At 47.2% G+C, this 14,436-nt stretch overlaps 2 protein-coding genes across 2 annotated transcripts in view; both read right to left on the bottom strand.

Moving 5' to 3' along the window:
* MYO1H (myosin IH) overlaps positions 1–4,651 on the bottom strand; it is a 19,303-nt gene extending 14,652 nt beyond the window's left edge. The window contains exons 1-7 of the mRNA XM_064674908.1: positions 3,707–4,651; positions 2,909–3,024; positions 2,286–2,484; positions 1,772–1,852; positions 1,172–1,351; positions 730–828; positions 10–123 (exon numbers count right to left, since the gene is read on the bottom strand). Of these exons, the coding sequence (XP_064530978.1) occupies positions 10–123; positions 730–828; positions 1,172–1,351; positions 1,772–1,852; positions 2,286–2,484; positions 2,909–3,024; positions 3,707–3,832 (915 nt within the window). The 5' untranslated portion in view covers positions 3,833–4,651. The remainder of the gene's footprint in view (positions 1–9; positions 124–729; positions 829–1,171; positions 1,352–1,771; positions 1,853–2,285; positions 2,485–2,908; positions 3,025–3,706) is intronic.
* The window catches only part of ACACB (acetyl-CoA carboxylase beta), a 104,128-nt gene that overhangs the window by 30,430 nt on the left and 59,262 nt on the right, over positions 1–14,436 (bottom strand). The window lies entirely within an intron of this gene.

Genomic DNA, 14,436 nt, shown 5'->3' on the forward strand with positions numbered 1-14,436 from the left:
CAAAGGTACCTTTGAAATCCACTTGATCTGGGTGCCATCCCGGATGATGGCATGGCCATTGCTGTCCTCTTCAAACTGAATGTTCCCGAGGTGCAGGACACTGGCAACAATTCCAAAGAGGTGCTAAGAACAGGAGGTAGACTATTAGAACACAGGTTTCCATAGCTTGGGAATGGTGCAACTCTTTCCTACACCTGCTGGTAACCAGAATATCGCCAGGCTGAGGGAGGTGAGTCAGAGGACCTGCTACAGGGGTGTGATGCCCCCACGGGCACCATGCTCCTCACCTATCCACTCCCTCAATCCCATGGAATCGCAGAAAGGACCTTGAGGATTTTCCAGGCCCACTCCTGCCATGGGCAGGGACACCTTCCACTAGCCCAGGTTGCTTCAAGCCCCGTCCAACCTGGCCTTGGACAATTCCAGGGATGGGGCAGCCACTGCTTCTCTGGGCAACCTGTGCCAGGGCCTCACCACCCTCACAGGGAAGAATTCCTTCCCAATCTCCCATCTAACCCTGCCATCTGTCAGTGGGAAGCCATTCCCCCTTGTCCTGTCATCTGTGCTTTTGTAAAAAGTCCCTCTCCATCTTTGTTGTCGGCTCCCTCCAGGTACTAACCACCAAAATAATGCCCTATTCCACCCTTAACACCTCTCCCAAGAAAGGCTGCTTCTATCGGTTCAGAAAAACAGCAGTTCCCTCCTTAAACTCCCTTTTAACACACACACCTCGACATCTTTCTCAGTGAAGTCAATGATAGAAAAAGCTTTGCGGACTATTTTCCAGTCATTCTTGTCATTAATAGAAAACACTTTGGCACATCGACCCTACAGTAAAAGAAAGATGGATTAGCACAATTCATTGGCAAAGCAAATTTGTTAATCAGCAATCAGATACTTCTGGGCAGACTGCTTTCATTTCCAGTTTCCTCAGCAAGTTATGTCAGTGCTATTAATCCTAAAAGTGGCTCTTTTGATGAGATTTCTCAGTTTATACTGAAAACCTGATACAAAGCACTGAGTGTTACCATAAATTGGTTAAGGCTTGTGCAGAGCCTGAGCTTGCAGCCATCCTCTGTTTTTCAGGGTAAGAATATCTCCTGCCCAAGCTGCCTTTGCAACCAACCCCTGTGATTCCTGGTGTGCCACAGAGGGAGCAGCTCCCACTGACCTGGATGAGATACGTGTACTTCTGGGGATTGCGCTCCAGCCCGAGCCAGGACAGAAGATCCTTCTCTCCACCCTCCAACAACTGGTAGAAAATATGGAAATTCCTCTCCCCGTGGTTTTGGTGGACAACTCTGGATTTCTCAATTAGGTAGCTGAGGATGTGCCCTCCCACTGGCGCTCCCTGGCAGGACAGAGCAGTCAGATCAACACCAAAAATACCAATAACATCCCTATGATGACTGGTTTTTTACACCCGGGAATGAGGAGCAGGATCAGGAAAAACCCGATTCTGCTGTCACTTATCTGCCACCTTTTATTTGAGAGTGAGTATCCAGCAACATTACAAGGGTTTGCTGTCCTGCTAATTGTGCTTTACAACTCTCTCTCAGCTTTCCAGGGAGCACTGGCTGGATCGCCAGTGATGTAGGAAGCTTTCAGGATGGATAACTTGTGACCTTACCTGCAAAATGCAAGGCCTGTAAAAACAGGATCACAAATGTGCAGTGTAAGGATTAATAAATCCTGGGCTGCCTGGTCAGTGCCCAAGAGGTTCTCTGATCCAGCTTGTTTTCCCACAGTGCTCCACTGGGTTTGTTCTCACCTTAAAATCAAACTGGATGTCCATGTATTTCCCAAACCTACTCGAGTTGTCATTACGCAGAGTTTTTGCATTCCCAAAAGCCTGTGGATACACAGACAGGTAAAGTCACTTTTATCTCACTGAAAACCTGACACAGGACCAAGTTCCAGTAACAAAGCTGAGTCCCACTGAATTCAGCGGGATTAAAGAAATACAAACTCATGTATTTCTGTAGCTTCCAGTGAAATTCAGCTAAACCAATTATTGCTTTACAGAACCTGTAACTGAACCCCAAGGAGCTGTTGCACGGTTTCCTTGTACCCCCAGGTTTCATCCAGCCTCCACTAGAAACCCCAAGTTTAAGTTTCCAAACATTAAACTGTATTAAATCCCAAGGATTCTTTCAGAGGTTGTGCCACCAAGAGGCCAGTGTTTGCCATTCCTGGACCCAGGGGTGCAGACTTGGTGGCCTCACTGCTCAAAGCTTCCTCCAACACCAACTTTTGTTTATTTCCCCCCTGATTTAGTTTCTTACCTCAAGAACAGGGTTGGAAAGGAGCAGCCGGTCCCGGACGATCTGCAGCTGCTCCGTGGTGGGACAGGTCACTGCGTAGTACTGCAGGATCTTCTTGGATGCCTCTGTCTTCCCAGCCCCACTCTCTCCAGAGATGAGGATGAAGTGGTTGTTGTACTCGCTGCACATCACCCGGTAGGCATTGTCAGCTATGGCATATCTGGACATGGCACAGGAGGCATTTGGAGGGGAACATCCATCAGGAATGGCACAGGAGACAGAATACCAAAGGCTTTCCAGGGTATTCGCTCCTGCTCTAACTTTACAAGTGTTGGACAGGATCATAGAATCCCAGATGGTTTAGGTTGGAAGAGATCTTAGACATCATCCCTTCAGCGAAGACTTAATTATCCTTGTGGGTCATTCCCAACTCAGAATACTCTGTGATTCTGTGATCTCATCCCAACCCCCTGTGGTGGGCAGGGACAGTTTCCACTGGGAAAGCTGAGCTCAAAATGAGTCTGACTAAAAGTTTCATAGTAAAAACCGGACCTAGTGCCTGTGGACACACCCCCGTGGTGCCCCAGCATTACAGAGAAATCCCAAATCAGTGATCCAAGCTGACATCCCAAGGGATTACTTACAGGTGCGGTGGCAGTTCAAAGAAGTTCACCCCTCGGTAGAGCTGCATCTGAGTCACGGTGTAGATGTCCAGCTCCTTGTAAGGGTTCACAGACACGAGGAGGGTACCAATGTACGTCTGCAGGACAGAGAGCACTCGAGTGGGAAACCTGCTCCAGCACAGGAGTCGTGGCTCCCAAAGCAGGAGTCAAGTACTAAAGAAGCAAGAACCAAAGAAGATAGCACGGAGCTTACTAAGAGAGAACCAAACAAACCAACCCAAAAAAACCCCTCCACAGCCTTCATTATTTCAAAGTCAACACCAAACTTCTTCCAAAATCTCTTGTTATGAGTGGAGCTGAACCATGACAGCAAGTTCAGGGCCTGACATTTTAGATGCAAGGTCCCATAAGCGTGGGACCATCCCATAAGCATGGGGTCCTTATGGGATCTTTCTCCTACTTATGGGATCCTTCTCCTACTAAAGTTAACATAACATACAACAAAATCCTCGTCACTTCCCAGACAAATCAGGTATAATGTTCTGCCTTACCTTCAAGCATCGTGTTTCCTTTCCCGTTCCATTACTATTTACTGCACATCCTTTAAAACTTTGCAAGGCAACTCAGAGCAAGCTGTGACTGTAATTTGCATCAGCTAAAGTAGACAAACCAGTTCTGGATGATCACCCTGCTGGGTACTACAAACATCCAGCAAGGCTTGTTACTAGATTCACAGACTGTACACAGCTCTTCCTCCTGGATCTGACCAGCAAGGCCCCTTGGAGACATTTCACACAAATCCACGCAACCAGCACTCACATAGATGAGGTTCTCCTGGTACCGCTTCCGCAGGTTGTTGAGGAAAGCAGCCTCGCTGGTGTGGGAGTCCAGGAGCACAAAGTCCTGCACCCCGACCCTGTCCCGGGCTATCAGAGCCCCCTCCATGTTCTCGTCGGTGTTGTCGTCCACTTCTTCCTTCTGCAACACAAAGGTGGGGGGACACAGGATTAGGAGGGAGCAGAGTTAGGAGAGACCTGAAGGGCCAGGTGAGTCCCTCCCCAGGGCCAAATCATCCTTGCACAGGTAATGCCAAGAGATCCTTATTCCAGCTTGTCCAGAGATGGCAATTCCACACCATGAGAGTTTGCATTTTGATGTCTTCGAAGTCAAGACGTCTGAGACTCACTGCTGGGATCAGGGAGGAAGACCAGGGTTTCCAGGCACCGTCGCTGAACACAACAGCAAGGTGAGACAAACCCAGCCCCAGAGATGCAGTTGGGATCTGGACACTGCAATGACTCAGTCTGGACAGAGCCCTTGCAAGCACAAAGCCTGAATAAACGGTGGAAAACACCAGTCAAACCAATAGTTCTACACCATCTGCAGCTCCTTTACACAGACAGAAATGCACAAGTGGAGAAACTCTGGGAAAAGCTGCATGGGACCTGACTTTTAGGGGAAAAAGATACTACTTAGCACAAGACTCCGTTATTCCCAGTGTCTCCAGGTCGAGTTCTGGTGCTGGCAGCAGAGGTCCCCACACGCCAGCGGGAGCCACGGCCACTGCGCTGATAAAACCAGTCAAACAGCGACTCGGGCACAGTTAGACCCTTCCCAGTACACCCTCATCGTTCCCAAAAGACTGACAGATGCCAAAAAGGGTGTCACTGATCAAACCTAATTCTTTTGCACCCTCCACCTCTGATTATTTATCGTGGAAGTTGAGTTCACACTGGAAATTCTCTCTGCTGAGGATCAAGCTCGATTCCCAGGCTGTAAGAATAAACTATGCTTTTTATTTAATTAAATCAAGCTGCTAATTTCACGCTGGCAAATAGAAAAAAAAGTTTTGGCTACATATTCTCCATGTATTTTCCTACATTACACATATTCTACAATAATATTGTGCTAAAGTGGTGTTTTCTGGGTTTCTGTTTTTTTTGTATTTTAAAGACACCAGAATTAGACAGTTCAGAGAGAACTAACAAATTAATGCATTAAATGCTTCCCTTAGGACAGAAATGAAATCAAAGAGTTGGAGCAGCTTACCTTGCAGGGTTCCAGGCTTTGGGAATTAGGGGAGAGGATGCGGCCGAGCAGCTGGAGCAGCTCTGGAGGCTCAGGGCTGTGATCACCAGCCCAGCACCTTTGCTGTTCTGCTCCTGCCCTTGGGGACATTGGCTTTGCACATTTTGCTGCTCCACTGCTCCAGGAGATGCTGTGATTGTGTGTGAGGTTTCCAGTGAGAACTAAAAGGGCTGTGGTGGTCTGTTTGTGCAGTGCCACCTCATGTTCTCCCTCCCCTTTTTTTGTTCAACTTTTATTTTTCTAAGGCAGAAGCTTTCAAATTGTAAATAGACACAGACTAAAATGTTTCTGCAAAGCTTTGGCAAACTCAGAAGGAGGCTTTTGGGATGAGCCTGGACTGCACTGGTGGACACTAAGGACACCAAGTCTCGGGGGATTTAGGAGCAAGGTTGAATAATTGAAGAGCAAAGGACCCATCCACACAATATTCTTTATAACTCAGGCAAGCTCAGAAGAATCAATCCTTAAAGAGCTATTTTAATGTTATTCTCATTTTACAGCCTGTTCTTTACATTTATCTGTTTATCTCACTGAGAGTGATCTGAGCTTTGAGATGTATATTCAGCAGTAACACTACCACATACTCCAGAGAGAGATCCCCTGAAAGCCTGTTATTTAAACCTTATCACAGTTTAAAAATAAATAAATCAGACCTGCACTAACTTCACACACGAGGAATTACATCTTTGCCTTTCACATCCTCTGCCTCCAGCTGCCTGTCCTCAGCCCCAGGCTGGCAGGACACAGCATTCCTCATTTTTCCTGAGCCAGGCCACAGTGTGACTGTGATCACTTCTTTCTTCTGCCAGAAAGATACCCCCAGTTTTTCCTTTTAATATTAATATCCCTTTTTCCCCCTCCTCTGCACAGGACCCGTCTTAACAATTTGTTGCGCTTGTCCTTATCTCAGGCTCCATCAGTTTGGAATTAAAAATAAAGGATGATTTAACTTCTCAAACCAGTACCTGGACAGATCCCACTACCTGTGCGGGGGGGGGGGGGGGGGGGGGGGGGAAGGAAAAATTATAGTAATAATAATAACAACAACAACAAAAATAATAGGATGTATCCTTCTTAGAAAGCTCTTGGGACAAACTGCACAGGAGACTTCCATTCTTTCCCAGCTGGGAATTAGGAAAGGATAAGCTTGAAACCACAGTGACCATCTCCCTGCTCAGGTTTCCCTAACCCAGTTCTCTCACGTGTATGTTAATTGGTAAGTGGCAGTGGTGCCCATCAAAATTCCTGAACTCTTTTCTGGACTTTTTTGTGCTCAGATTTTCTCAGTATTTTACTGTTGCTGATATTTTTATTATCACAGCACCGTTTACTGCCATTTACACCCATTTCTGGAAGTTTACCACAATTTTCTGCTTGCCTGGTATGACCATGAGTAAGATACCCCAGGACTCAACAGGTCACAGAACCCCAGCAAGACTCTGCTCTCTTTTAAGGATTATTTTCCTTTCCTCATCACTCAGGAGTCAGGAGATTTCTTTCTTGCCTCCTGAGATAGGAGCTCTATCAAAAAAACTCTCCCGTGCTACAATGAAAGGTTTTGCTTTTCCCACAGGGATTTGTCCATCAACACAGAAACTACAAGGAACTACGTCAGATCCCAACACAGATTCTGTGCAGCTCTTGGGAAAGGTCTAAAATGAGGTCAGACAGAACAGGCCAGTTTCTTTGACAAAGTTTGTACCAGTTTGAAGCAAGATCTGGCAAGGAACGGGTAGAAGACAAAAAAAGAACCAGAAAGAAAGAAACTTTGCAAAATTATCACTTATCTTCACCAGAGGATCAAAACTTCATTTTTCAACAGGCTCTAAAGGGAATTCTTGACGTTTCTTTGGTTTAATGTCATAGAACAGAAGAGATTAATGGAGAGGGGGAGAGGAGGAGCAGCTATGAGGCCACTGCTATTTTGGAAGCACTAGAAAATCCCAAACCCTGCAGGTTCGAGGTGAGAGCAGGAACAACTTCACCCCCTGTACCTTTGGAGCAGCCTCATACCCCCCACCCACCCAGCCAGGCCCCACCTGCACCAAAATGCCATTCAACCCCCAGACCCAGGTTATTGGGGCCACCCACAAGGCCACCAGTTCCCACCACAACAGCAGAAAATCTTCTCAAGGATCCTCCACACCCCCAACCATCCCAACCTGCCGGAGCCGCTGGATTTCCCTCTTTCCCTGCCACCAGCACACTACAGATGCAGAAGTGGTTTTACTTCACATCTGCCTCCTGCTTTACCTGCACCCTCCTGTCACCTCCTTGTCCAGCCCGGCTCCTTCCACAAAGAGTTAACGGGGCTGGAGTTGAGGCCCGTTGACACCCAGGATCGTGTGTCGTGTTCGCTGCCCCTCCTTGGGCAGGGCTGCACATCCTCCTTCTGTCATGAATTATCCAACGTCCTGTCAGCGCCCGAGCCCGGGGGAGTGCAGGCTCGGGGAGATCTTACATCTCATCTGAGGCTGAAGGTGGACCGGTGGACGACGACCTTTCTGATGGGCAACTGGAGCAAATCCAGGCGCAAAATACATCCCACCACCCTGACCAGGCTCCTCAACCCCTTCCCGCAGCTCCCGCCTTGGTTCCCACTAGAGGTCACTGCAAAACCCGGTTTAATTTGCGGTTTCTGCAGATAATGCTTTTTTTTTTTCCCCTTATCAACAGTTTCTCCCCCGAAAAGTAACTTCTCAGGTTGGACCACCAGCAACTCCCAGTGATCCTTGAGCAGCCTTAAACATCCCCTCCATTCTATTCACTGCTCTCCAGATGATGCTCCCAGGAATTAAGAGCTCTGTACTTAAGGAGATTCACACCCAAGTCCCACCTCACTGAATGATGAAGGAGTTCTCATGAAGGGACTCGTGGCAGGATCAGGGTCTCCAGAGGTGGAAAAACCTACAAGATTATCTTGGTTTTACTGCAACACTTAGGGATTAGAGCTCTCACCTCGTGGCTCAGAACCATTAAGGAAAACCAGCACAGAGCACAACCCAGGGAGCCGAGCGAGGCAAAGGCATTGCTGCTTTATCCTTAGCTAATAAATACTGATTGTGAACAAAAACATTCAAAACTTTAAAGAAAAACCCCCTCAATAATGCATATTTCCATAGAGAAGTGGGAAAACCACCTGTTTGACAGTTTATTTAGACCCACCTCTTTCCCAACAGAATCAATTTTTGGTATCAGAAATACAATTCTTCCCCTCAAGAGCACATTTGTGCTATGATTTCTGCAAAAAACATCCCCTTCCCACCCCCTCCAAAACTCCAAGCTTTACCTAAGGCTGGACATGATGACCCTAAAGCCCAGTTCAAACTGTTTGTTCAGCTCTGTCTCCATCTGCCATCATAGAATCATGGAATATCCTGACTGGGAAGGGACCACAAGGACCAACCCCTGGCCCTTCCCAGGACACTCCAACAATCCCACCCTGTCCCTGAGAGTGTTGTCCAAACACTCCTGGAGCTCTGGCAGCCTTGGGGCTGTGACCATTCCCTGGGGAGCCTGTTCAGTGCCTGACCACCCTCTGGGGGAAGAACCTTTTTCTGAGATCCAACCTAAACCTCCCCTGACACAGCTCCAGCTGTTCCCTCGGGTCCAGGAAATTTCTGTGACACCAAATATTTACGACCTTTTTTGTGTGTGTGTTCTCTGCAGTTACAGGCTTGCTCAGGACAGATGAGCATGGAGCAGCTCTGCTAACACAGATTCCCTCAGGAACGTCGGAGTTCTGTTTTGGAAATACTCATTTACGTGGGAGCAGCAGCTCCCTGACCCAGCCCTGCTCCCCTCAGCAGCAGCTCCCTGACCCAGCCCTGCTCCCTTTGGGTGCACCAGGAATTCACTCATTAAGAGTCCTGGAAGTTGGGCTGCAGGGATCACAAGGAGGAAACCCCTGGGCCCTGCCCCACCCTTGGCTCTCAGGAGGAGCTGGCCAAAAGGGCAGTGACATGAAGGATGGTAAAGAAAGATGTTCTGGGAGAGGCCTTGGCAGGGTCAGCAGGGGAGCAGGACAGGTCCCAGCAGTCCTGGAACTTCCCTTGACTCCAGCAACAACTTCAATATCAAGGTTTCAGCAGGAAGTGGCTGCAGGCAGCTGCTGGCCCTGTTTCTGCTCCAGGAGGAGCCAGGACACCATCCTGACATCCCCAAAGAGAATTCAGACTGTCAGAGCACAGGTAGGACTTGGGGCAACATGTCCCCACCCAAAAATAACAGCCAGCCCAGGGTGACTGGGAAACACAATCCCTGCCCTGTGGAAACCTTGGTGTGGCTCACAAGGACTAATCTGTTGAGGGCAGTTTTCAGATAAACTGGAACCACACACAGAAGAGATTAAACCAGAGCAGATTCCACCAAGGGACCAGGTTACGGTTGTCCCATCACAGCAAAGCCAACAGAAAGATGAGATGATTTTTAGATATTTCACTGAGATTGGCCCAGAGATCTCTGCAAACCTCTTTTCAGATTTATAATGAAACCAGAACGATGTACATTGACTATGCTTGGGAATGCTGCAGCAGCACCGTGGAAAAGGGACAGTTTGGGTCTGCAAGGAGGAACTTGGGCCGTCTGGAATTACTGTACACACTCCTCAAGGCAAGAGAATTCATAAATACAATTATACTGCGGAAAAATTTACACATTGTAACCTAATTTCTTTTCAAAAGAATACAGAATAAGAGGGTTTTAAGGTTAATCAACAGCCCAGGGAAACGCCAAGAGTTCTTAAGGCCTCTTGTCTGTCTCCAGGGCATAGTCTGCTATAGACTTGTTAAAGGGTGACTGTCTGTCTTTCTCAATAGAGGAGAGGTCGAGGTGAACCACTTCACTTTCATAAATCAAAAGAAAGAAAAAAAGTGAGAAAATCTCCCGAGTTCAAACATTCCTTTAAAACCCAAACTTTAAATACTAAATGGGCTTCATGGCTGCCATTTTGAAAAACATTAGTTTGCCAAAGGACCCTTTTGATTTCTATTTGAAATGCGAGCGCTCACAGATAATCCATTGAGAATCAAACCCCCACAAAAGGCTTCCTGAAACAATCGCGGCGCTGGTGAAGGACAACATTTTTGTGCCCAAAATAAAACATTTTAATGCGCTACAATCCATTACACATATATTCCTCCATTTCCTTTCAGTAATTATTCATTAGAAAACATTTAACGTCACTGCAGATTTCACACTGGGCAGTCTGCACACAAAGGAGAAGAGTTGGCCCATTTATAAGGGGCTGAGGCCGCCTTTTCTCATCCGAGGAGCTCCAAGGCGGTGGGGGCTGCCGGACACAACGGGCAGGCGAAATTGTGCGGTTAACGGTCAAAGCCCCCCTGCCTACTTTGACACTCATTTAAAGATGACGGGGAACAATAGAGATTTGTTCTTAGCAACTCTTTCTTGTTGCACGGGGGCTCCGCCGGCCGCGCCGGGCGGATCCAGGCACGGAACCGGTGCCGGGTCCCACCTGCCCCGCTCGCCCCCCGTTAGCACCGTGGGGCAGGTAAAGGGCAGCGCTAAAAAGAGCCCCGTTCGTCAGCTCTAATAAAACATCTCCTGTCGGGTCCACATGAGCAGCTCAGTTTTGGGTCAGTGCCAGGAAGCTGCTGGGCCAGGTTGGTCGGACCAGCCCTTCTCACCCTTCAGTTCCCAGTGCTCCCACGTTACAGCGCTGTCAGCAGCTCCAGTGCCCTCAGACACCTGACTTAGAGCATAAACCACATATTTATAACTTTTTAATTGAGAAAACCACGCCAACTGCTAGGAAAGCCCCTTTTGCTGTATCAGCTTGTTTCACACGCAGCAGAGATATCCAAAATTCTGTGCTCATCCCTGTATCCCAGACACTCCTGTGCGATGAGCAAGGAAAGCAGCAGCAATATCCCAGACACTCCTGTGCGATGAGCAAGGAAAGCAGCAGCAATTGAACCTCCCAGTTTAGGATCAAATAAAATCCAGCTCAAACTCTGTCAGGTCAGAACACAGACACTGAACTGCTCTCTCAGTTGTTGGCTTTTGATATAAATGCCAGATTTTTCTTCATGCTTAGATTTACTGTCACTGCTGAACCAGAGGCAGCTCCTTAATGAATCCTGGATCTTTATTAATTGCAGAACAGGATGTTTTACTAGAAAGCATCAATTACTGATGAGCTCCATAGCCAACCTCCATATGTTCCATAGCAGTCCCTGTTTAACAGAGCACAGGATTTCCAGCTGGAAAGATAACATTCAGAGTTAGCTGGAAATACAGGGCAGATTTATTCAACTCCTAGGAAAGAGAAGGACATTCTTTGAGTATCTGACAGCCCAGAAGTTACAGGGAGAGTAGCATTAAAAAACAGTAAATTCAGGTATTTAAAAGTGAACACGCCTTCATGGTATTTCAAGACAGTCAGAAGAGAGAACTAGAGGAAAATGGTACCCAAAAACACACTTCTGGACACAGCAAGAAGACCACTGATAAAATAAGGATTGGGATCACATCTCCCCTAGAAGTGTTCCAACAGAAACCCCAAAGGTGCCCTTTGGGCACCAGGAAGCAGAGAAGAGCTGCCTGTGTGAGTTCACGTCAGAACTGGGAGCAGACACCTGGGACAACAAATTACTCTCCAAAACAACAGATTACTCTCCAAAACAGGATCACAACTCAAATTCCCATTGCAAAACCAATTTTTATCTCTGCACAAGAGGCCCCCCCAAAAAAACAGGGGCTGTTTTGGTAACAGCTACAAAGCAGTGACTTGCAGAGGCTGCAACACAAGGTCTGATTCACACCAAGGACAGCAAAGGTCACCCAAGTGCTCCCAGTAATTTAGAACAGGCTCTTGCTCCAGAGCTGCTCTGTCAAGGCTGAGGGAACAGCAGGTGCCAGGGCTGCAGTTTTGGAGGCAGTGGGGTGAGCTGGGAGGTGCAAGAGGAACAAGCTGCAAGGACTCGTTGCCTGGCTGCAGATTCCCTTGCAGGGCAGTATTTCAGCAGGTCCTGGAGAGATACCCACAATAGAAATAGCAAAACCTCCTTCCTACTAAGCCAGGAAACATCTTCATCAGCCCTTCCTTGGTTCAGTTTTCCTGGACCTGCTGGCACACAAAGCACTTCACTAACAAGCATTGAAATTCAGAAGTCAAGCACGAAGACATGTTATCAAGAGGCCACATAATTGCTTCATTCTGGGAACTGCCATCTGAAGGCACAGGAGAGCCCTTGTTCCCCATCACCCACCACCTGAGAGAGGGGGAATGGACCAGACTTGCCTTCCCTCACCTGCAGCATTGACCAGCAAAGAATCTGGTGAGACTTAACACAGCAGGAGTGTCTATAAAGGAAATAAATCATCTTCCCTTCAGAAGACATCCCTTTACTGCCCCTCACAGTGCACCAAAACCATTTTTGAAGGTGGGAAGGATCTGGTCATGGTACCTGTGAGGAACGTCCCTCACTTGCTGCAGCTCTGAAAGCAAGTGAGAGGAAAAGGGAGCTCTGATCTTGGCTTGTTACAGCAACAGAGACAAAGGAAAGGAAGCAGAGCAGTGATCCCTCTTAGACCATCCACATTGCTTTTACTCCATAACAAGTGCAGAAGAGGGGGGGGGATCTCCCAAGTGCAGCAGGACCCATCCATGAGGGTCACCAAAGGGCTGTTATTCTGATTTTGGTTTCAAATAAGGATCAAAGTTCCTCAGGCAGTCACACACTGATGTGCCTGCAAATCCCCTTCTCCACTGATCAGAAAAGATTCCCTCTCTTCTCCACGCAAGTGAAAGTCAACTCCTTCTCTCCTCCTCTCTCACACCATTCTCCCCAAAACCCCCCAAAACCTGTTCTGCCTCTCTTCCTCTGAGGAGGTAGACAACCAACACTCCCTGCATAATGCCAGGCAGGTCCCAGCTTGCCATGAGCCAGAAATTCCCATTTTAAAGCACACATGAGCATAAAACCTTAGGAAGAACTCTGCACTTACCCCCACTTCTTCCACATTGCTACATAAAGGCAGCCCAAGGCAAGCCAAGCAGGAAAGAGGAAAAAATTAATCCCTCCCACCTTCTGAAACACAAAACTACCCACTCCATGTGGGATCTGTGGCAGGACAGAGCAGGTGGAGGCACAGGGGACTCAGCTGCTCCATAAAAGGCTGCTGGATGGCTGAGAGAGGGAAAGATAATCCTCTGGAACAAGGAAAACCTGGTAATACAGGTAAAAAAGGTAAGTGAAGAGTGACACTTTATAGGGGCAACAAAGCAATAATCACTTCTTAGGCTTAACCCTTTACAAAACAACCACTGTGGTGAAACTGCTGTAAAACCTCTTTGGTTTTCCTCTCACAGGAAAGAAGAAAGGGAGTCTGGAGTTATTGTACTATCAGTATTTCAAAATAAAGCATGATTTTTCCATGTGAAATTATTTATGCTTAACTAGGATAAAAAGAGAATAGACAGAAATGTGTGTTCTGCTACAAATTTTAGTTCCTAATGCTTGAGTTTTTCAAAACTAAACCCTCAAATAGAAACTGCTGTCAAAAGTTAGGTGGTAACAGAATTACAGGCTAACAAATGTAACACCAATATTTCAGCAGATGCTTTTGTATTTTACTGTGTTATATACCAGGAGGTGATAGGAAATCCTTGGATTTAGGTGCATGTTTGAATCAAAAAGTGTTACTATTCCTCGTCTTGAAACTTAAATCTACCTAAAATGAACAGGTTTCTTTTAGAGAGTTTCATACAAGGGCATAAGTAGCTTTATGAATTATTTATCTTGTTTTTTATACTTAGAGCTGAATGTTATTTGAGAAAATAGAAATAACTGCAGTGATTTAGATGTAAATGCTTTCCATATAAAAAATAACCCAGAGGGGAATTGGAGGAAGGGAATGTGTCACCTTTATGAGACTTCCCTGTCAGAATTCCTCTCCCAGGACTGTCTACAGGGAATGAAAATGATCCTGGCAGTCAAACTGAGAATTTCCCTTGTGCTGGGTGAGGAGCAAAGGGAGGATGTCAGGGAAAAGCAGAGGAGGGAGGAGGGAGGAGAAGGCAGATCCTGCAGCCAGAGCTCTGATCCTGTCCCGGCTCAGAGGGAACAATTATCCCAGCAATTATCCCAGTAATGAATGTGCTCATCCCATTTGCTGGAATTCTCCCTCGTGTCATTAATCCAGTAAATAACCAGTCAGGGATCCTGTCTGAGGGGGGAATAAACTCCCCCAACCCCCAGCAGTGTGTGAGTTGCTGTTTGCTCCTCGGCAGCTCACGTTGGGATAACATTGGCTTTGTTTTGCCTTTCACTGTGTGTCAGATCTCCATTTCCATGGCAGGTGCCACATCCCTCCCATCCCTCCCTCTTCCCTTGCAGCTCCTGCCAATCCAGGGTTGGATGCTCAGCAAACAGGAGGATGTTGTTCCTGTCCCTGGTGGATTTGGACTCTTGGAATGAGGAACTTGGGATACCTGA

Source organism: Pseudopipra pipra, chromosome 18 (genome assembly GCF_036250125.1).
Source record: "Pseudopipra pipra isolate bDixPip1 chromosome 18, bDixPip1.hap1, whole genome shotgun sequence".
Classification (NCBI taxonomy): Eukaryota; Metazoa; Chordata; class Aves; order Passeriformes; family Pipridae; genus Pseudopipra; species Pseudopipra pipra.